The sequence below is a fragment of the Poromitra crassiceps genome (assembly GCF_964638095.1).
Source record: "Poromitra crassiceps genome assembly, chromosome: 13".
In the NCBI taxonomy this organism is placed as follows: domain Eukaryota; kingdom Metazoa; phylum Chordata; class Actinopteri; order Beryciformes; family Melamphaidae; genus Poromitra; species Poromitra crassiceps.
Genome location: NC_139644.1, coordinates 35,546,996 through 35,571,275, shown reverse-complemented (window position 1 = coordinate 35,571,275; position 24,280 = coordinate 35,546,996). Strand labels below are relative to the sequence as shown.

General features: G+C 45.5%; 1 protein-coding gene and 1 pseudogene across 2 annotated transcripts in view; both read right to left on the bottom strand.

Annotated features, from left to right (window-relative positions):
• Window positions 1-9,722: 9,722 nt before the first annotated feature.
• slc29a4a (solute carrier family 29 member 4a) overlaps window positions 9,723-24,280 on the bottom strand; it is a gene marked incomplete at both ends in the record, with an annotated part of 25,682 nt that continues 11,124 nt past the window's right edge. Inside the window, 6 exons of the mRNA XM_083648497.1 lie at window positions 9,723-9,868; window positions 11,421-11,661; window positions 13,985-14,172; window positions 14,466-14,586; window positions 21,156-21,424; window positions 22,329-22,403. Of these exons, the coding sequence (XP_083504623.1) occupies window positions 9,723-9,868; window positions 11,421-11,661; window positions 13,985-14,172; window positions 14,466-14,586; window positions 21,156-21,424; window positions 22,329-22,403 (1,040 nt within the window). The remainder of the gene's footprint in view (window positions 9,869-11,420; window positions 11,662-13,984; window positions 14,173-14,465; window positions 14,587-21,155; window positions 21,425-22,328; window positions 22,404-24,280) is intronic.
• Window positions 18,822-20,393, bottom strand: LOC310787824 (ubiquitin carboxyl-terminal hydrolase 16 pseudogene; annotated as a pseudogene). The gene has a single exon. The product of its transcript is annotated as a ubiquitin carboxyl-terminal hydrolase 16 pseudogene (transcript).

Sequence of the window (24,280 nt, the reverse complement as noted above, 5' to 3'; positions counted from 1 at the left end):
GTCGTTATTGGAGTCGGTGGCTTGGGCTTGGTCAATAGCCTATGTTGTTGCCGGACGTTCAGACTTTATTGTTTGGGCTTTGAGCAAGAGTCGTCCAATTATAACCTCAGCAGGGAAGGATTTATTACATCATTGATGATGTCAAAATGTCTATGACATCATCAGTGGGTATCTGGACATTGTGTTCTTCTTCTTCTGTGGTTTTATGGCAAGGTCCTTGTTGTCCACACTCCCCCCTTACCTGGCTGCCCAGTTGTGAAAAGCTTCTCCAAATTTGAGGGCCGTTATCTCTGAATGTTGCTTTTATGAGTGTGAACATTTAAATAAGCATATTTTTCATTTTTGTCAGATCGCAATGTGCGACACATAATTTGAAAGCTTACAATCTGCAGTTTCATAATCTGAAAAATGAAAAATGACCTCCGCCTACATGTGGGTCGAAATACCAGCAGCTGTCACTCAGATGTCACAATGTCCATGACATCATCAGTGGGATATCATCAGTGTGACATCATCAGTCACCACCACACAAGGTATTAATTAACTTGCATAATCATTTAACTTTTGGACAAGCAGGTGTGGTCAAAAGCTGAACTAAAATCTACAAATCAAACATGAGCATAATAAGCCTTGGGTCTTCTAAGTCCTTATTAGGTCATGGGCATGATACTTGAGGTACTAGTACTACCTGGAACAGTGTGACTGTCTAAGGCCTGTTGGAAAATAGAGTAGATAGCAGATAGCAGATAGATAGATAGATAGCAGATAGCAGGCAAGCCATCCAGCCCCATTGATTTCTTATTACATACTTCACTATAGATAGACTGTAGCCTACCTGCGCTTCAATTATCAGGAAATCAGTGGTATTACAAGTGGGAATAAAATCAAGGCCAAGATCCTCTGCTGCCTTCTTATCAATCACTGATGACATCACTGATGACATCAGTCACTGATGACATCATCACCACTGAATCACAATTGTTAAGTCACACCTGAGCTCTTTCAAAGCAAGCAATGGGAAACTTTAGCGATTGACTATCAGGGTACCTGCCCACCGCCAAGCGGCCCTGTCAGCCCTGCCCTGCTGCTGCAGCTTGATTGGCTGCCTTTCCTTATTTCCGTCTTCAATTGGTCTATTTTGATTTTGGCCCCTCCTCTCGTCTTGTCGTTCGCGATGTCCTGACGCTAGGTATCCCAGAATGCCTTGCCAGGTGGTGAGCGACGGACGGCAGCGGCGAAAGGAGGGGGCTATGTTGAAATCGACCAATTGAAGACGGAAATACAGCAAGATCACAATTAATTTGACCATAATAGGCCTACAGATGTTTGAAAATGGTATACTTAGCACCTTTAAAATTCAGAAACATTCTTCTTGAGGAAACCATTTACTCCTCTAGTCTACCTCCCCTATCTCCTTCATCACCTTTCCTCCTCCTGTCTCCTCTCCTCCTGCCTTCCTCCCTATGTAGAGCACAATGACTAATGAGCAGTTGCTCTGTCACACACCAGAGACTCTTTCCCTGCAGCCACATCCAAAATTAGCTCACGTGCAAACACACGCACACACACACACACGCACACGCATACGCACACACACACACGCACGCACACGCGCAGGCGCACACGCACACGCACAGGATTTAAAATATATATATATTTTCATGAATGTTCAACATTAATCGAAACGCAAAAGAACGAATGAGAGCAGGGTAGGCCTAAGGGACGAGGGAGTTAAAAGTTCATGAAGATCTGCATGGCTTCCCTCACAAGATATATTGTGGGCTCCTTCTGGATGTTGTAGTCCGAGAGGGTACGTCCATTTTCAAGCTGTTACCGGCAAAGATCAGATGCTGCTGCATTGGAGGAATTGCCTTCCTTGTCCTGGATCTTAGCCTTGACGTTCTCAATAGTGTCACTTGGCTCGACCTCGAGCGTGATAGTCTTGCCAGTTAGGTCTTCACAAAGATCTGCATGCCTCATATCAGACAGAGCACAAGGTGAAGAAGGGTGGACTCCATCTGCATGTTGTAGTCGGAGAGGGCCATCTTCAAGATACTTACCAGCAAAGATCAGATGCTGGGCCTGGGTGTCAAGAGGAATGCATTCCTTCTCCTGAATCTTGGTGTTGAGATACTCAATAATGTGACTTGGCTCAACCTCCAGTGATGATCTTTCCAGTCAGGGTCTTCACGAAGATCTGCATGCCTCCCCTCAGACGGAGCACAAGGTGAAGGGTGGACTCCTTCTGGATGTTGTAGTCGGAGAGCGTTCGACCATCTTCCAGCTGCTTACCGGCGAAGATCAGACGCTGCTGGTCAGGGGGGATGCCTTCCTTGTCCTGGATCTTGGCCTTGATGTTCTCAATGGTGTCACTTGGTTCAACCTCCAAAGTGATGGTCTTGCCAGTCAGGGTCTTCACAAAGATCTGCATGGCGACAAAAATAAATCTTTCACAGAGGTTTACTGGTCCTAGTTATAGCCTCTGCAGGGAAGGATTTATGCCATCACTGATATGTCACAATGTCTGATGTCATCCCACTGATGACATCATCAGTGATGTCAAGCGCGCATGTCTGTCTGTCTGTGATATCATCAGTGATGAGATTGTCTATTGTTTTGCATGGTTGTGTATATAAATAAACCCTCTCTACTTATGCACACAGCCATTGTGACATCATCAGTGATTTATCACTCACTGATGACATCGCTGATGACATCACTCACTGATGACATCATCACCGACTGACATCACAAGTGTTTGTAAGTCACACCTGTGGTTTTTCGGGTTACAAGGCACATAATGGAAAACTACCGACTCGATTGAGTATCACAAATCCAAACATTGTTGAAGATGTTGGTTTTCGTCTGACATAGTGTCTTATACCAAGATATCACAATTAATTTGACCATATGTCTATATGGTCAAATTAATTGTGATATCTTGGTATCCCCAGCTCACTTGCAGTGTTTGCTATGGAGAGAAAAGGAAAAAAAACATGAAGGTGGAGTGACCATTCCGTGAAAACGGTCTCTCTTTCTACCTCCCCTATCTCCTTCATCACCTTTCCTCCTCCTGTCTCCTCTCCTCCTGCCTTCCTCTCTATGTAGAGCACAATGACTAATGAGCAGTTGCTCTGTCACACACCAGAGACTCTTTCCCTGCAGCCACATCCAAAATTAGCAAGCACGCGCACACACAACACACACACACACACACACACACACACACACACACACACACACACACACACACACACACACACACACACACGCACACAATGCACACACACACACACACAATGCACACACACACACAATGCACACACACACACACACACACACACACACACCGCGCACACACACAGTCACACAGAGAGTAATCATCTAATCTGGAGCAGAACATTCAACTAATTTACAATTTGAGGTGTAATTTGAATAAATTATCCACCCGGCCTTAAACCATCTCCTCTCTGGTGTGTGTGTGTGTGTGTGTGTGTGTGTGTGTGTGTGTGTGTGTGTGTGTGTGTGTGTGTGTGTGTGTGTGTGTGTGAGTGTGAGTGAGTGTGTGTGTGTGTGTGTGTGTGTGTGTGTGTGTGTGTGTGTGTGTGTGTGTGTGTGTGTGTGTGTGTGTGTGTGTGTGTGTGTGTGTGTGTGTGTGTGTGTGTGTGTGTATGTGTGTGAGAGTGTGTGAGTGTGTGGGTGTGTAGTGAGCAGGTAGACCGCCGGCACAAGGGTCAAAAATAGAGTCTGTAGAAAGGAACCCTCTAGCTCATGTCCCTCTAGCTCTCCCACACACAATATGAGGCTCTTCTAATCCTCGACCTCGTGGCATAAATGTTCCACACTGATAGCCAGAGATGGGAAGTAACTAAGTTCTTCTGTCGGTTATGTCACGGACCGTCTGTCCATCCGTTCGTTATGGCAACGACCCTCTGTTTGTCCCCAAGTGTCGATTGGTGACCAGAGCGATGACGTCATTGTCATCATTGTCAAGTGGTGGCCAGTGGTGACTGATGATGTCATATTAGTAACCGACATGTCATATTTTTTACACGACAACAAACACAATCCATCAACTGAGCGTGCAAACGCCCCCGACTGATGCTGTCATATCCATTGATGATGTCATGTCCCACAATCATTGAGTGATGTGACTGATGATGTCATGTCCCCCAATCGAGGGGGCCAGTGGTGACTGATGATGTCATGCCCACTGATGATGTCCTACTGACATTGTGGCATCGTCAGTGATGTCACTTAAGCCTTCAGCCACTGTGGCTCCCAGTTGGCCACAGACAGCACAGATTGTCCTTGCTGGTCGCTGTTCTCTGTGCAGCAGCTCCCTCTGCTGGAGAGATGCAGTTAATACACATGTCTACTATGACTAAGAAACACATCTTCAACACTTGGCCACAACAACCTGCTGTTTGACTCTGGTTCTGATACACCAACCTGCTGTTTGACTCTGGTTCTGATACACCAACCTGCTGTTTGACTCTGGTTCTGATACACCAACCTGCTGTTTGACTCTGGTTCTGATACACCAACCTGCTGTTTGACTCTGGTTCTGATACACCAACCTGCTGTTTGACTCTGGTTCTGATACACCAACCTGCTGTTTGACTCTGGTTCTGATACACCAACCTGCTGTTTGACTCTGGTTCTGATACACCAACCTGCTGTTTGGCAATGGTTCTGATACTTGTGACTGAAGAAGCTCCCAAACCAACACTAATCATACAGGCCCATATCAATTTCAGCATTAGCCTATTACGAACAGTCTGTTACAATAACATTTTCAGCAATTGCTGGATGTATAAAAGCTCAGATTGTGTAGGAAAACACCAGATTGTATGTGGTGGCTTCCTGTTGTGAGCCACGTGAAGTTCAAAACACTCCTTACATGCATAACAAGAGAAATAGCAATTCATTAATAACACACATTACAAAGATGGGAAAGATGTCTTTATTAACAGCTGCTGACAGATACGGTTGGCACAAGTAGTTTGTTTTGGTGAAATCCAATCAAAATCATTTCGCATAATCACAATAAAAGTTTAATTCCAAAATTGTATGTGCACCAATTGATAATTTTGGCACCTATAGTACTCTCACAAATTAGCAAATTGTTTAAAGAATTGATATATGGTTTGGAATGACTTGCTCTCCAAACAGTTGGCCCTCCTACAAATACAGTATATTCAGCTAAACAAGTGTCTTCTCTTTTCTGAAACTGAGGGGGCAAGTATGTAACCTGACTCCGCCAGATGAGGGCGCTATTGTTTTCAGAACTCATCTGGCGGAGTCAGGTTAGCAAGTATGGTCAGAAGCATACAAATTAAGATGATGGGCTAAACTCTGTTTTGCTGCTGAATCGTATAGCCTACACTATAAAATGGATTTGGCATTAAAATATATTTGAATATGAGGCAAAGAAGTGCATTAGTCTCCATGACAAGCCGGCACTTTAAAAATATTGCCAGAAATGAGTGCCATGAGATAGATATACTGTTATAGTCTCTGTGTATAATCTCATTGTGTATATTTCTGACACCATGCTAATATTTGACAGTGTGCAGTCATATGAGTAGTCTGAGTGAATCTGATAAAACTCTCTGCTGTAGTGATGAAGAACATCGACTTCATCTCAAACCTCTCAATCAAAGCAAATGCCAGCGGTTTACCACAGAAGCAGGAATCACATGACGACTGATGAAGAAGCAGGAAATCACATGATGACTGATGGCTGAAGAAAAATCAGACCATGCAAGAAAGAATGGGCAAAACTGTATAATAAAAAATGTAGTGAATTGAGGCCTGCAGAAAAGGAATAGAAGAAAAATGATCTCCTCCAGTTGCATGCAGCTGTTTGGTCATTCAGATCAGTAGGAGAGTGAATTACTCTAAATGCCAAAAATGTGTCATGTAATTTAAATGAATATTACTATGAATATACAAACAGTTCTCACAGCATTTATTGCAATTTGAAAGTGGCACTCAAATTTAAAATGGATATCAAGTATTATAATTAAGTTATAATTCCATTGGATTAAAGTTCCCAGCTGTTGTTTACTTTAAATCATCTCACCAATTTATTCGTGTATTCACGCTTATCAAGCTCGTTCAAAGATAGTTTTCCAAGTCAAATTGTTTTACTGCACTGGCAATGGAGATTCCACTTGTTTCATGATCATGTAACCTGTTCTGAGAAGAGTTTGGTTGCTTTTTGCTTCTTATTGTATTAGTCACGTTATGAAGCAAACCAGCAGTTATTTGCCATAGTGCAGCGATGCAGACCAGCAGTTATTTGCCATAGTGCAGTGATGCAGACCAGCAGTTATTTGCCATAGTGCAGTGATGCAGACCAGCAGTTATTTGCCATAGTGCAGTGATGCAGACCAGCAGCTATTTGCCATAGTGCAGTGATGCAGACCTCAATTACCTTGAATTTAGATTGAGAAGTGTGAATAGAAGATACAAGTGTTGGTTAAGCTTGCAGTGTAGGATCTCCCTTGTTTCAAAATGGCGGGGGAGAGAGAGAGAGAGTTTTGCTGTCCTTTAATGACACATTTGACTGCAGGACGGCGTAAAAAAGAACTAAAATCACCTTCAAACTGACTCACAGAGAAACACGCAGAGACACAGAGAGAGGAGAGCCCCGAGGCAACATGGCAGCATAAACACAGTGCGACATACATAGTAATGAGGCTAGCTCCCACATGGCACCCTACTATTCTCCGACACTAGTCTCCATTCTAGCCCTCACCTACATAATGTAGCATCTTTTCATAATGTATAATCTCTGCTATATAACCCTGCTGGAGGAGATCCTCTCACTGTTGGAAAATGAATCATATCCAAAAGCAGCGGTATCTGGGTGAAGGTCTTCTGTCTTTTGTACAAATAAAAACAACATATATCCATCGCCTATAAAGTAGGTTTCTTTATACAGTATACATTTACACTCTGAATTTTCTATAGTCTTTGTTACATTCACTCTCTTTTTTTCCAGCGAGTAACCATGATCAGAAATATACAGACTTTTTGGCACATGTATTCCACCCCCGCCCACATGATCCCGTATTGTTACAGAGAAACACACACAAGGTTTCATAGGAGACACGCAACAGTGCATTACTCCTCCAGTATCACTCCGCTTTCAAGAGCTACTTGACAAATTCATAATTGATCAACATGTTGCTCTGTTTTCTGCCATCAGAGGGCGCAAGCAATGATCTGCAGAGAGAAATAATGGTTATGCAGTTCTTCTACAACATTAAATGAGAAAGAATAGCCTGCAGCAGCTGCTGTAACGCCAGATAGATGTATAATGTCTATGATCATTACCACAGCATATTAATCAGCTCGCATGAGTGTGTTTTCAAATCCACTATTATGGTTTGAGAATCAATCTAGTTCAGGTAAAGTGTTTGTATTGAATGGATTTGAGGATGAGAACTGATTCAAATGAGGTAAACCTGCTTCCAGTTCAAATGCTGCAAACTGGCCTGATTGGATGGGTTTCAGTCATTTCTTAAGAGATAGCCAATCAGGACCAAGTCCAGTCCAGATGTGCTTGTGTGGAACGTGTTAAAAGTATGGATAAAAATAAAATAAAATAAAATAAAATAAAATAAAATACTGTACAACAACTCAAGCAAAATGAAATTCTAACAATACCTTCATTATAAAAATCTTTGGCCACATGGAAATAGATGCAAATTTTAATTTGATGAAATTTTGACATTATCCAATGGGTTTTGAAAGAGGACCATAAGCCAATGAGGTCGTAGAATTTTCTCAACCCATAGAGGAGCAATTGAAGTGAAAACATGACAATTTGAGTTATTTACAACTGGGTCGACAACTGGGTCAAATGGTCATTTGAAATTGATTCGCTGACTTTTATACATTTGCTGGCACCAATCAGATTTTCCCAAATATGTAGAAGCGTCCCCACCTCCTGTTCCAGGCAGGCCAAACCGCAAACGAAACATTTCAACGTAACGTTGAGACTCCCAGCTATGGTACGTGCAGCAAGTAAGTAAAGCTGTCTAGTTGGAAGTCAGCATCAGCATCAGATAGGACACTGCTATCAGAGGAGGAAGAGGAGGAGGAGGATGTCGTTATGAGGAAACAGCCTAGCTAAACAGTTTCCAGCCACAGCGTGCCAAGTCGCACATTCCCCAGTTTGAATATAGCAACAGTTCCTAGAAGCCTTGTAAAATATGTGGCTTATGACATGAAGTCTCCTTGAAAACTGATGACTCTTCCCTCCTTCCACAGGAGACCACCAGACGAGCACTGGCAGCACGGTGGCGGCGCGCAGACTCAGCGAAAAATGGAGTGACTTCACACTGTACAAATGTCACACGTACGTACACTGTGAGACGTTCAAAGACCGACTTGTTGGAGGAGGGGCTGGCACTGACAGACGCACTGACCTGCTTGTTGGAGGAGGGGCTTGTTGGAGGAGGGGCTGGCACTGACAGACTCACTGACAGACGCACAGACCTGCTTGTTGGAGGAGGGGCTTGTTGGAGGAGGGGCTGGCACTGACAGACGCACAGACCTGCTTGTTGGAGGAGGGGCTTGTTGGAGGAGGGGCTTGTTGGAGGAGGGGCTGGCACTGACAGACTCACTGACAGACGCACAGACCTGCTTGTTGGAGGAGGGGCTTGTTGGAGGAGGGGCTGGCACTGACAGACTCACTGACAGACGCACAGACCTGCTTGTTGGAGGAGGGGCTTGTTGGAGGAGGGGCTGGCACTGACAGACTCACTGACAGACGCACAGAACTGCTTGTTGGAGGAGGGGCTTGTTGGAGGAGGGGCTGGCACTGACAGACGCACAGACCTGCTTGTTGGAGGAGGGGCTTGTTGGAGGAGGGGCTGGCACTGACAGACGCACAGACCTGCTTGTTGGAGGAGGGGCTGGCACTTTGTTGGAGGAGGGGCTGGCACTTTGTTGGAGGAGGGGCTGGCACTGACAGACGCACAGCTCTTGGTTTTCACCCTCGCCGGGGGGGAAAGTTCAGTGTTGGCCCCAGAGACATTTGAAAGGTCAGTAGAGCAGCAGAGAGGCTCAAGTGGGGCAATGGAGGATGAGGGGAGAGAGAGAGACTACCCTCATGGCCTACATTCCCAGAATGCCTTGCGGTCCAAAGAAGGCCAAACAACACATTCACATCGTTGGGATGTAATTCGACATTTTCAAATCACATATTTTGGTGAGGCCGTGTTCCTCGACGGCCTTCTTCAGACCGCAAGGATGAGAGGGACGACAAAGAGGCTTTGTTTCATTATTCCTTCCTCTCTTTAAAATCCTTCAATTCCAGTTGTTCTTCACTGAGTGGGCCTGTTTCCATTTCATAGAGTGTAGCCTTCCTTAGCTCCCTTCTTTTCGTGAGCAAAGTGGATATGTAGTGTAGCGGACTGTATGAACACTATATATTCTGATGAGTGCAGCCGGTTATTTGTCCAAGCAAGGAGTATAAATAGCTCTGGTTATGAGTCTCTTCCCAGCCTTGAGCCGCTGGGCTGATCGAGTCGAATCGAAAGAGTGCAAGTGCTGTCCTCTAGTGACCTCTTGTGTTTTAAGGAGGTTATTTAGATCGGACTCCATCGCTCAGGTCTGGCGCGCGTGTGTGTGTGTGTGTGTGTGTGTGTGTGTGTCTAGACTCTATATACAGTATGTGTGTTTGTACAGTATGTGTGTATTATTCAATACCCTGTAGCGTTGACAGGTGTGTGCAGGTGGAGCGTGGGCAGGTGGACCCCTGATCCGTGAGCGGTGAAGCTGTAAGCGGCGTAGGCCACAGCGGAGCCCACCATCAAGCCTGTCATGTAGGAGACTGTCATGGTGTTTCCTAGAGAGAGAGAGAGAGAGAGAGAGAGAGAGAGAGAGAGAGAGAGAGAGAGAGAGAGAGAGACAGAGACAGAGACAGAGACAGAGACAGAGACAGAGACAGAGACAGAGACAGAGACAGAGACAGAGACACAGAGACAGAGACACAGAGAGAGATGACTCTACAGTATAGGAAAATTATTTAGAATGACTGAGACTTGCGTCGATACAAGTCATAGATTACTTAATCCACATTTTAATCAGAGCTATTACACTGGAATGTCCTAACACTTAACACGGCAACCTCCGTAGTTGAAAAATTGGGTGAATGCGGAAGTGCGTTAAACCTGCATATTTTCTATTGGCCGACTCCTCTGGCTGCAAAAATAAGTCCAATTGTATAGATCAGTGATTCCCAAACTGTGGGCACACTAGTGGGCCGTGGAGGTACTGCAGGTGGGCCGCGAGTGGTCTGCCAACACTCCCGATTGACCCTTTTCACGGGGGCCATTTTGTGTCAAAAAGGCAGAATAAACACAGGTGCGAGCAAAACACTAATGAGGGTTTCCAAATTCCAATCATGGAAGTTGGAAACCCTCATTAGTGTTTTGCTTGCACCTGTGTTTACCCTGCCTTTTCGACACAAAATGGCACCCGTGAGAAGGGTCTATTTTCGCGGGCAATCAGATGGCTGTAGCAGGGTCATTTTTAAAGCTACAGTGGAGATCCTGTTATCAACTAGAATACCTAAGGCATCCATTGCTACCAAGCATGACATGCTAGCTTGTCGGGAAGGAGGCTAAGTAACACTCTTAAACACACTTACATTTTAGCGAGGGAAAACCATTTCAAAGGGGTCCCTTGATTTATCTGAATGAAAATTGGTTCAATGGGTACCCACGAATCTCCCCTTTACAGATAGCCTAAGGTAGCATTTTTCACAGCTTAGCTTGTGGATTGATTTCCTGTTGTTGCTCATCACATTTTGTCTCAACAAATGTGTTATGCATGTAAATACTTCTGATGAGTAAGGGGGGAGAAAATGTTGGCAATCTGCTTTTGGGTATTTTGCAGAAATGTTTTTGTATGTGGATGGATTATTAATTTCCCTTATGCCCAAGTTCACATGCTCTGTTAATGAAATAAAAAAATATATAATATACAAAAAACTGATAGGGAAATACATCATCTTAGTCTTGTGTGTTGGTCAGAGTTGTGATTAAGGGGTTGGGTGGTCCCCGGAAGATTTTCACATTTCAATCCCTATTTTCAAGTCTTCTTCATAGCACGATGTTCATCTTGTAAATTAGGGTCCAATTTAGAGAAAAAATTGACAATAAAGCGGACTATGTTTTGGGGCATGATTGACAGGTTGCCCCTCCAGTGATCACCCGGCTCGCCGATCATGGACCAATAGCAGGCGGCGCTGTGGCTCTATGGGGAAAACCCCTGGTCTCACGCTAGCTGCTCCTGGCCCCAAATAACCAAGATGGCGACGGTCAAAATACCAAGCTCGAGGCTTCAAAACGGGAGTCCACACAGCAATGGGTGACATCACTTTCTCTCTCTCTCACCTGCCAGCTCCCTCTGTTCGGGGGGCACCTTCCCTGCAGCCTGTATCATCGGCACAGAGCCGAAGTATCCGTTGGTGACGCCCATGAGGAGGGAGAAGAGGCAGGGCCAGGCGGGGTGGGGCAGGGTGGGGGCCCTGGCCGGGTACACGCACATGACCAGCAGGGGGATGAACACCACCCGCAGGCAGGAGAAGAACAGCAAGCGGCCGCCCGTCCACTCGTACGGCAGCGCCGCCAGGATCTGCCAACAGCACAACAGGCTTATAGGGTCAGGAGGATGTGTGCTTCTCCACAGCCTGATCTCACAACTCAAAAAACATCCTCTGTGCACAGAACGTGAGAGAGAGAACAGTTCCCCATCACAAGATCATTACATAAAGGAGACGTGACTAAAAACAGGCCGAAGTGGGTGGGCAGATGCATTCGACTCTGGTGATCCAAGTTCAGTTCCCAACTTACACTCAGCGAGCACTTTATTAGAAACATCTCTGGACACCTACGTATTTATGAAATGTTCCAATCAGCCAATCATGTGGGCAGCAGTGCAGTACATAAGATGCTGCAGGTGAGCAGCTTCAGCTCATGTTCACACCAAACACAAATGGTTGTTGGTACCAGCAGATGTAGCAGATGTGGCAGATGTCACTGAGCTGAAAGCTGACACCTGTATTAGTAAGATGTTCCTAAAAAGTGCTCAGAGATTGTATAGAGTGTGTGCGGATTCATTTTTTGTGAAATTTTTCCTCACTAGGCATCTCGCGTGCTCAATGCCTAGGCTCGCCCACTGCGTGGGCTCGCTAGCTCGGCCGCTATGCACGCCTTGCCCGTCCTGCAGCTGGCATACGCGGCTCGGCTGCTGAGCGGCCTCGCCCGCAGCTTGGCTGCTGCGTGGCCTCGCCTTCTCTATAGATCTCAACAGTCACGTGACTTTTTGTGATGTTTCCGGCCCAGGAAGTAAGTTCCCCATTCCTTTTCTCCACAGTCATTTCGAAAAATCCTTATATAACGAGTTTTAAGGCTGGAACCAAGCCAACCCGTGACCTACTGAATCGTGAGTGACTATAAAATAAAAAGAAATCCATATAAATTTAAATTTAAAATAACAAGGGGGGGGGGGGGGGGGAGATCGAAAATCCGTTGTTATTTTTAGTTTTTGCTCAAACCGAATGTTTTATGGTCATTAAAACTGTCTAAAACTAAGGCTGTCCTTAGGAGAAAAAAAAATACTCGCCTAAATCGGACTCTTAGCTAACATTCCGCATGACGAACAGCTGATAATGGAGCTAGTGTCCAAGTCATGGTATCGTTATGGAATCCAGAGAAACATAATGTACACATAGCTATATATAATCTGTGTTTCAGACTTTGGACTTTGGACTCATTAGTTCCTCCAAGTTGTTTAGTTTGGGAGTTCAGACATCTTGGACACATCCATCACTTCCAATCTTCCTTTGCCTCTGGCCTGCTGGTGTCCTGATCACATTGCTGAATGTCAGCCATTGTTCCTGAGTAATTCTCTCTAGCTGACAGCTGCTCTGCCAGCAGCTGACAGAGCAGCTGACAGCTGCTCTGTCAGCTGCTGGCAGAGCTTTGCCAGGAAGCCAGGAAGTACGCTGAATAACTCCAAATGACCCACGTGATTTTTTTTTTTTTTTACCCCACTATTATTCCTCGCTCCGCCTTGTCACGACTCTTCTCCTCGCTACCTTCATTCCACTGTCCCTCTCTCTATTCTTCCTTCCTTATCTCTCCTCGTCCCCCATTTCAACAAAACGCTACATTTGCCGTGAGGACACACAGTCAATGCCGAGAATCAGAATGAATCTCACCCCACCAATATTTGCCTCTTCAAAGTCAACATTATATGACTCAAGGACATGAGATTAGGTTGAATTTGGGAGTATTGAGATAGAGCCTCATAGCTTATTGCAACTGTCTAAAAATAAACCACACTTTCTTTCTGCCCGTATACTTCACAAGGTCAAGAGATGGATTCGTGTAAATGAAGACGTCATCTCGCTCTGCTTCTCCTGTGCAGGGAAGTGGGAGTAGATACAGGGTTCTCACTGGAACATCAAATTCAAGGGCTTTTCAAGGACTTTCCAGGCCCAATTCCCTCAAATTCAAGGACCCAACATGGCATAGTTTGACACACGGATCGAGGTTGTTACTGTTCTATCACTGAGAACTTTCTCGAGGCAGGTGAGCGTGTGAAACAAGGACGCACAGACACGCAGGACACACACATGCAGACAGTGTGAAATGTAGCCTATTTGCTAACACGAAGCAGCCTAAAAAAAAGAACTTCAATTTCTATTCCAATAACCCACGTCTATTTATGTCTATGTGCAATTAAATCCCAGGTCCTGGTGTGTCTCAAGAAGAGCACAGGTTCATTCTCTGTCCACTGACATCAAACTAGAAAAGATACAGTTTCTCTGTCCACTGTATGTATGTATGTATGTATGTATGTATGTATGTATGTATGTATGTATGTATGTATGTATGTATGTATTTATTTATTTATTAAGCGATTCATGTAGAGCTCATCAGTTGTGCCTCACCTTGCCAACAAAGTCGGCCATGTTGAAGGTGGCCATGATGAGGATGGGGAACCATTCGCCCAGCGTGTTGTTGCGTATCTCTGACATCAGGCCGGGGAACAGGCACAGAGTGATGCTGTAGGTCACGGCTATGGACAGCATGTAGGTCCAGATCACACGGGACACCACGTAGCGGTGCAGGATCATGTCTGGGGGAGGATGAAGGAAGGTGACAGAGACATTAAGAAAGCCAAGAGCCCTCAGTTACCCAGGCAGATTGACTAAGAACATAATTGTATTCTCCTTCACACCAATGGCCAAGCAGGGGAATACACTTGACATTTCAAATCCATCTCTCAAAGTGGGAGGGCTAATTTAGCATCGACTACATGAGAGAGGAGAGGTGAATAGAGCAGAAATGAAAGAGTGATACAGAGAGAGAGAGAGAGAGAGAGAGAGAGAGAGAGAGAGAGAGAGAGAGAGAGATAGATAGAGAGAGTACCGCGGACACCAGGCCAGCTCCGGGTTATCTTGGCTTTTGGTGCGTCAAACCGCACGTACGTCCCTCCTGCAAAGTCCTCAGTGGTGTCTTCTGTGGGAGAAGCTGCCGTAGCACCATTACCCTGAAGAGAGAGAGAGAGAGGGAGAGAGAGGGAGAGAGAGAGAGAGTGAGAGATGGAGTGAGAGTGATTGAGAGAATGTAATTTTCTTTAATGAAAGGTCTCACAGCAAAATAGCTTAAATTAAAGGCAGATGCTATTTACACCCGGGTGTAAATAGCCCATGTGACTGCTTAGCCCATGTGGCTATTTACACCCCAATTCAGAAAACGATTAGAATGTGTTTAATGTATTTTATATTTGAAATCTAAAATAAAACGAAATGTTTCTAGAGCACAGGGCCTACAATTTATTTAGCAACTTTTGGGGGAATTCCCCCCTTTATACTGTAGACGGTTTTCACCAGCTGCAACCCCACAGCACTTCCTTTTTTTTCTCAGCATCTTCTTCTGTGTTTTATGGCGGTTGGCATCCTTAATAACTTGCACCGTAATGGTGATTTACACTTTACAGCAGTAACTTCACAGTCCGTTCTCATGTTGTGTTTCTGCTATTTTCTGCACTACAAGCTTTCATCTATAGCCTCAAGTCCTCTCTGGCCCACAAGATGGCAGAAGCTCTCATGACACTTCCTCCTCCATGTCTCCATGTTTCATTCATTCAAGCCTTCATCAATGTTGCAGCAACAAACTGTTTGTGAACAGAGAAGAGGAAGCAAAGTCACACCGTGCCCATATGGACTGCAAATCAGATCTCGCTGCTTTTGGGCTGAATTGCGATACACAATCATTTCTCTGTATTTTCTATCAAATAAATCAAATATCACAATATTTTGACCAAATACCTATTGCGACATATTGTAGGGAGACACAGAGAGAGAGGGAGAAGGAGAGAGGGGGCGTATAGAGGAGGTGTGTGTGTGTGTGTGTGTGTGTGTGTGTGTGAGAGAGAGAGAGAGAGAGAGAGGGGTGGTTTCAGAAAAGATAGAGAAATATGGAGTGTGTGAGAGACAGGAAGAAGGTAAAAAAAGGGAGAGTTTGCGAACAAGAGTGACGACATCAGTGATGACATCAGTGACGACATCAGTGATGACATCAGTGATGACATCACCGGTTTAGAAACCAAAACAGACCAAATGAGAAGGAAAGAGGCGAGCCAGGGACAGGGGAGAGAGACGTGACGCAAACGGGAGAGCGAGCTCGGGAAAAGACAGTGAGGGAGCGAGAGAGGAAAGAGGGTGATAGGGGAGAGAGGACAAAGAGAAAAAATGAGAGAAGTCACGACAACGAGAGAGAGAGAGAGAGAGAGAGAGATAGAGAGAGAGAGAGAGAGACAGCAGCATTTAGCTGGAAGGTATGGAGATAATATTCCTCTTTACACTGTGTTTGTTCAGAGGCACAGAACCTCCAAGGACTGCCTTCAAAAGAAGACAAGCACCGCACGATGTCTTCTTTTTATGTGCGAGTGTGTGAGGACATCCCTCTGTGTTTGAGCACACACACACACACGCACGCACGCACGCACACGCACACACACACACACACACGCACGCACGCACACACGCACGCACGCACACACGCACGCACACGCACACGCACACACACACACACACACGTCTGGAGGCTGATTCAGGCATTTCTTTGTTCTGGTTGCCGGGGGAAACCGAGGCTTAACGGGATAATCAAGGAGAGTGGAGCCTTCTGGCCCCCAAGCACTTCTAATCAACTAATGGATCTGTGTGTGTGTGTGTGTGTGTGTGTGTGTGTGTGTGTGTGTGTGTGCGTGCGTGCGGGTGTGTGTGTGATTGCTTGCAGGCACTGGTGTGTGCGTCCTACTTTTTTCTTTTCTTTTTGAAGCATTTCATTAAATGAGCGCAATATAAAATACAGGAAATTGTATTGACGCCCTTTGTGCTGTGCTGTGTTGAGTGAGGGGTTCCAACTTCCAATTAGGTGATCCAGTGCCAGGGCCCTCGTTAATGTTTTGGTTGCACCTATATTACTTCCTGTCTTTTAGACACAAAATGGGTGAATTGTGTGGGAGGTGAAAAGGGCATTCTTTCCAATGGCCTGCGGGGGGGAGGGGTTTAAAGTTTTCTTCAATACAGTATTTTTTTCATTTGGTAAATTTGGTAAATTAAGGTCCCATTTCAAGTCAAATAGACGATTAAAGAAATACTGTTTTGGGGCGTGGTTAATCGCGCGGCTCTTCTCATCCAAATTTACGTCACTTCTGGCCCCAAATAACCAAGATGGCGACGTTGAAATTACCAACATCAAGGCTTCAAAACGGGAGCCCAAAAATCAATGGGTGACATCATCACCCATTGATGTCATCATCAGCCCCGGCCGTGTGCCGACATATGAAGCTAACTGTTCGTTCACAAACACGTAGTCATTTGCTACATCCATAGCTAAGAGTGCAGGGAATCTATCAGCACCCGTGCGGGGGAGCTCAGTGCAGGATTTTTGAATTAGGAAATTAGGGGCAACTAAATGCGCAAACATGGCCAATTTGTGGCCAAAATGACTCGAGACAGATTCAGCACCATGGAGAGCTCCAGAGTGGAGAAGCCCACAGGTGCTCCAGAATGGAGCAGCACACATGTGAGCTGAGTTATAATCAGCCTGGGAAGTGGACTATGAAAACCCTCTGGGGGAGAGAGGAGAGGGTGCATGTCAACTCTGAGTTAAACAGGGACCGCATACTGGTGATGATGTCATCAGTGAGTGATGTCATGAGTGATGGTACTCGAGCAATTGTGATGTCAACGGTGATGATGTTACAAAGTGAGTGATGTCACCGGACAAAGTGGCCAGTTCTATGTCCCCATGAAAGAAAGAAACTGGCCAGGTCACTGATGATGTCACACCGATGACACAGAGCAATTGTGATGTCATCGGTGATGGCACTCAAGCAATTGTAATGTCATCAGTGATGATGTCATCAGTGATGGCACTCAAGCAATTGTGATGTCATCGGTGTGTGATGTCAGCAATGAGTGATAAATCAGAGAGTATGTCACAATGGATCTATGCGTAAGAACAAAAAAGATTTTTCACATCACCAATTATGTCACAATGGCTCTGTATTGTGACAGATACTGATGTGATAAACACTGTAATATCATCAATGTCATAAAATCACTGATGATGTCACTTATGCCTATACATTCCGACATCAGTGATTAACAGTGACATCACCGATGAGATCACTTACGCACAGAGCAAAATGTGATTTCATTGGTGATGTCATCCGTGATCTCACTCCAGCAATTATGTCATCAGTGATGATGTCATCGGTACCTAGTGGCCACAGCCACACTGTGAGGGACAGAATGTAGGGAAAACAGTGGATGGATGAATCCAGGAGGCGGTAATGCAACATGAAGGATTCCAACTTGCCATAAAACACCACAGAAGAAGCCGCACCGTTCTTCGATTCCGCGGCTTGTTTTATTGCGGAACTGATGCAGCAGCAGATTGGCTTGTGTTTACTGGATCATTTTGTAGAACGTAGGCTTGTGTTGTGTGATTACTGGATCATTTGGTAGAACAGGAGGTAGGCTTGTGTTGTGTGATTACTGGATCATTTGGTAGAACAGGAGGTAGGCTTGTGTTGTGTGATTACTGGATCATTTGGTAGAACAGGAGGTAGGCTTGTGTTGTAGAACAGGAGGTAGGCTTGTGTTGTGTGATTACTGGATCATTTTGTAGAACAGGAGGTAGGCTTGTGTTGTAGAACAGGAGGTAGGCTTGTGTTGTGTGATTACTGGATCATTTTGTAGAACAGGAGGTAGGCTTGTGTTGTAGAACAGGAGGTAGGCTTGTGTTGTGTGATTACTGGATCATTTTGTAGAACAGGAGGTAGGCTTGTGTTGTAGAACAGGAGGTAGGCTTGTGTTGTGTGATTACTGGATCATTTTGTAGAACAGGAGGTAGGCTTGTGTTGTAGAACAGGAGGTAGGCTTGTGTTGTGTGATTACTGGATCATTTTGTAGAACAGGAGGTAGGCTTGTGTTGTAGAACAGGAGGTAGGCTTGTGTTGTAGAACAGGAGGTAGGCTTGTGTTGTAGAACAGGAGGTAGGCTTGTGTTGTAGAACAGGAGGTAGGCTTGTGTTGTAGAACAGGAGGTAGGCTTGTGTTGTAGAACAGGCGGTAGGCTTGTGTTGTAGAACAGGAGGTAGGCTTGTGTTGTAGAACAGGAGGTAGGCTTGTGTTGTGTGATTACTGGATCATTTTGTAGAACAGGAGGTAGGCTTGTGTTGTAGAACAGGAGGTAGGCTTGTGTTGTGTGATTACTGGATCATCTCGTAGAACAGGAGGTAGGCTTGTGAACCCTTGACTTTGCTCTCGGTCACAAGCTGGACAATTGTGTCGCTGATATGGAACCAGGATCCTCTGGGTGACTCTGCATCTCCTTTAGCTGCTGCAGGGCACTGAGGCCGTACTTTAACATAGGCTGTATAATGGCCGTAGGACATTGTCCCACTGTGCTCGACAATACCGTAGAGGCTGTACAAAACCCTGCAGTCTGTCACGTTCTTGCATTTGACGGCACAAAAAGGCGCTAGATCCAGAATCATAGGGAAATGGACGTGTTTGTTCACCTTCGAAATTCTGAAACCATTCTGATGAAATCTCTTGAAATGAAGAATAAGTACCGGCGGCGGAGAGGAAATCAGCATTTGCTTCAAGGCAACGGTGTAAACCTTCTTGGACCCTTCGCATTTGCTCTTGTTTGCGTGCCGTCTGGTGCAGGTGCCACACAGCAGGCTGTTGTTGTGGGTGAGCGTCTCCACCGCTGTGAAGTGAAACAGGCACGACTGCACTGAACACTGGTCCTCCGGGGCCGTTCTGGCAACCAGCGTGTGGAAGGTGAGCTCTGGATCTTGGTTCACGACAGTATACTCTTTAACCTCCAGTGGCTCGCCTTCGCTCTCCGCGCCTTTCCCCACAGCATCAGGGTCTTCTAAGAAGGCCAATTTAACCATTCCATCAACCAGCTGCACCTGATCCTCTTCTTGTTGATCTTTGTCACTCCATTTGTCCAGCCATGATGATAAGTAGCTGTCATGGATTGGCAGCGAAAGATCCAAAAACACCTCCGTGACTAAAGACACCGTTTTGCACTGTTGGCACATTACGGTGCTTGTCAATTCCCCCCCGAAGATTTGGTCTACAAAGTTTTTGGGACATCCGTTTTTCTCATACTCTTTAATTAACGTTTTTGTTTGGTCTCGATCTGATTTGTTCAATGCCTCCCGTATCCCAGAGCTCGTTCGTTTGATCTCCTCAGCTCGCATGCCGTCCAGTAGGTAGCGCAGGAGCTCTTGGCTGTCTTGTTGCTGGAATCCTTGGAACCTGCCAGCCTTTTCGCACACTTGTGCAAACAGCTCCCGAGGAGTCACCACCACCTTCTTGGTTTCCTGGATGTCATTGAGTAGGCGACACATTGACAAAGTCAGGGATCCAGGCTGGTCTAACTGGACTTCGATGGGCTCCAGATCTGAGGAGGCACCATGTGTAACCTTAAGGCTGGTCTTGTCTTCTGTCACTTTATTGAGAGTGTGCCGTAAGAGCTGTGTTTGAGAGAGGTTCTGAATGACTGCATTCAAGAAACACGTGTTTCCCAGATTGCTCAGTCCCTTTACTAAAACCGCACTGCTGCCTTGAGTTGTCCCAAACTTTTGCGTTTTCACATTCTCTTTTTTGGCATTTTTCTTTAGATTTTCCTTGTTTTCTCTGTCCTCATTTTCCTGCGTCTTTACACTTATCTTCTGCTCTTCCTCCGATGTCCGTTTCCAACTCTCCACAGAGGTACACAAAGGGCTGCGCTTGCGCAGAATTGTACCAGGTCCATGTTTCATGTTGTTGCTGCAGGTTCAGGCTTGATTGTCTGGGTGTGAGCAAGAGTTGTCCAATTTATAACCTCAGCAGGGAAGGATTTATCTGGTAGACATCATGTCTATGACATCATCAGTGGGTACATGTATGACATCATCAATGATTTATGGCATCACTGATGATGTCACCGATGGATCATCAGTGATGTCATATCATCACTGATGATGTCACTGTTTAGTCACTGATGGCACAATGTCTATTAAGTGACATCATCAGTTGACATCAGTTCACTGGACATTGTGACACACTGTTGACATTGGAACATCATCAGTGATGTCATAAATCACTGATGTCACTGTATCACAGATAACACAATGTCTATGCGTGACATCACCGATTATGTCACAATGTCAACAGTGACAATGTCCAGTGCACTATGTCAACTGATAAATAAATCGGTCCTGTTGCAGGCTGGGTGGGCTTTTATTGTGAAAGTTATGACCGGAAAACATGCAAATGAGTAGCTTTACACTTGTGTTGCTGTACACGTGTTGCATGAGCTTTTATTGTGAAAGTTATGCACGGGAAAACAAATGAAAATGACTAGCTTTACACTTGGGTTGCTGGACAGGTGTCGCAGGGCGCACTGATCACTCGTTTTGCTCGACATTCCTATGATTACGGTATGCACGAAACTGAAGGAAAACAGTTTTTATATTGATATATACGAACGTTTCCTGAGAATATGTTGCACACATGCACACACACACACAATCCAAACTTACGAATCTTACTTCCTCTGAGGTGACATCGTGGTGAACTCTGTACCCGGTGCCGTTGTCGTGCGGGTCGTGCCCTTTCACCGGCCCTTTGCCGTGGGCGTGTCCGGTGTAGTAGCGGACGAAGCGCGAGCGGCGGACCACCAGGTGCAGCAGGAAGCAAAGCATCTCCATGCTGATGGACACCAGGAAGAAGATCAGCGTGTTCTTCCTCTCGTCTTTGATCAGCAGCTTCGTGAAGATGCGCGACAGGGAGATGATCACGCCCGCCGTGCCTGGGTGAGGGCGTACGGAGAGGGCACAAATTAAGAAGAAGAGGAAGACATATATAAGACCTAACCTTAAAGGGATACACCACTTTTTTGGAAGTTTAGCTCATTTGCCACATCCCCCCAACATAACCAAGATACACCATGCCTTACCGGCACTGTCCGCTCAGTTTACAGTGAGCTACAGTCGTGAAGTTAGTAATTATCGCCATAGAATGGAGGCTAATGGTACAGCTGTTAAAAATCTGCCAAAACACACATCTCACGGTGACAAAATACATGTTGTGCTTTGGGTACTCACCACACGATGCATTGTTAATCCAAAATGCACATAATTGGTCTTTTTGGAAGGAAAAGAGGTAGCCGGCACTACTTTCCAAACATGGCCGCCGACCTCTTTTCCTTCCAAAAAGACAGATTATGTGCATTTTGGATTAACAATTCATCGTGTGGTGAGTACCCGAAGCACAACATGTATTTTGTCGCCGTGAGATGTGTGTTTTGGCAGATTTTTAACAGCTGTACCATAGATCAAGTTGCACCTTAGCAAAGGTTTTCAAATTAACCGCTGTTTTCAAATATATGTTGGAAATGCTCCTGTGGATGCAGGACTCGTTGAAAGGTTGTAACGTATTTTTGGTTGACAAACGTTGAGATTCAACGTATCCGTGGTTTGCAGAAACATAACATGCCGACATTTTATCCTGGCCACTGAGCTGGGGAACGAGAAAGAAAGAGAGAGAGAGAGAAGCTGAGCAGTCAGAGAGAACAGTGTTTTAGAGCGTGTGTGTGTGCGTGTGTGTGTGTGTGTGTGTGTGTGTGTGTGTGTGTGTGTGCGCGTGCGTGCGTGTGTGTGTGTGTGTGTGCGTGGGTGCGCGCGCGTGCGTGCGTGTGTGATGTGCGTACTTACTCTCTCCGGTCATCACCCCCTGTGTGTACCTCTTGGGCAGCATCCCCATGTAACCATAGAAACTGGATTGCTGCACTGGGGGGAGGGAGGAGGAAGCGGTTATGGGTGCAAACACTGGACTTACACAGTCAACGCTATGAAGACACAAGGCGAGTGGAAGACAGAGAGAGGAGCCACTGAAAGCCCAAGAGGAATGGCCGCCGCTACCGAACAACGAGCGAGCTGTGTCCTCTGTTCCCCCCAATATTTTATTTTCAATTTTTATAGAACAATAAACAAACAGGCACAGGAAAAGAAGAGAGAGAAAAAATACATACGTTTTTGACATTTAGCATTGTAATGTGGTGCTACCAGCCGTTCTTATGTGCGTCTACAAGATATTGTGCATGGGATCCCACGCACGGGGTCGCTGGGAAACCAGCCGGGCAGGCTGTCCGTCCATCACCCCTACCCTCAGTCACTAGTCACTCTCTTAACTTCGTCAAAGTAGGACAGAAACGGTACCCAGATAGCTGAGAACCTTCTAAGCGAGTTGGCTCTCAGGAACCATCTGTATAACAGGGTGCAAGAATACATAGGGTTTTGTGGGGCTAGGGGGGACACAGCCTAGTGTCTGAAATATATCACTGCAACAACCCTTGAATGAATCCTCTTCTACTCCTGGTGGCTGCTGAATTGTTGTCTTTCAGAGGCTGTAGAGAGCTCAGTTTTAAAGCCAAAGTGAAGATACTGGTACCCTATTACACGAGTAGAGCTAACGCACCAATGCTACCAACCATGTCATGATATATCGTCGGGAAGAGGGCTAAATAACGCTCCAAAGTTAGGCAAGGTTTTGGCGGGGGGAAAACTGGCATGTCATTTTCAAAGGGGTCCCTTGACCTCTCACCTCAAGATATCTGAATGAGAATGGCTTCTATGTCTTCCACTTTATGCGAATCTAATCCCATGCCGTGTTTGGCAAAAAAAACATGCAGTTTTAAATGTTATATTTTCACCTATTCTATTTGAATATTTCTGCACACTGGGGTCCCTAAACAGTCTTGGAATTGCATAATATATTTCATTACATTGGGTATGACTGAAGCTGTGTTCACAACAAGATATTTATTTTTCTCTCTGTCGCTCGATTCAACCCTTTGGAATCGCTCTGTCGCTGTGTTTAAATCGCTCGTCAACACAGGCAAGAATTGACGGACATCTGGGAGCTAACGTTAGACAGGATGAAAACGCAATGTCATGATGTTTGTCCACTACGAGCCACCGTAGTTGTTTACAAGCTAAGGCTGCTAAGCCTATCAGCGTGTTCCTAACGCGAGCTATATACCGGTAGTACAGACTTCACTTCATGTCAGCTGTCAGCCTGTCAATCAGCTGTCAATGCGGTTTGTTGCCACACAATAAACCAGCGATAAGTCAGTGTGATCCTTGACTCACTCTCACACGGCAGCCAATCAGCGTTGAACAGCGAGCGACTGATGCCAGCGAAATTTCACTCGAGTTGGGATATTTCATCTCGGGCGACGAGTGAATTTTCGCCCTATCGCTCTGTCTCTGTCGCTCGGACGCCCAGCGATTTTTCTCCCGGGCGAATATACGCTCAATCGCTCGTTTTGCATTGACTTTGTATGTAAACTCGATGCCAGCGAGAAACTTTAATAGGTCGGTGTGAACGCACCTTAAGACTCTATTGGATTCAATGAGCCCAATTGTATTCATGTGTGATGATGGCAGTCCCCATAGTAGCCAGTAGTGAGAGCATTCAAAACTTGACTGTATAAAATTACAATATATGGTGACCTCTAGGATTAATCACATCCTTATGAAACTTTACAACCACAAACTAGAGACCTGCTCGGGGGTTGAGGGGATTTATGGCTTTCCTAGCTCTATCGACAATTAAGGGGTTTCTGAACAATTTGCAGATTTCTTCTGTGTGACCCCCCCACCCC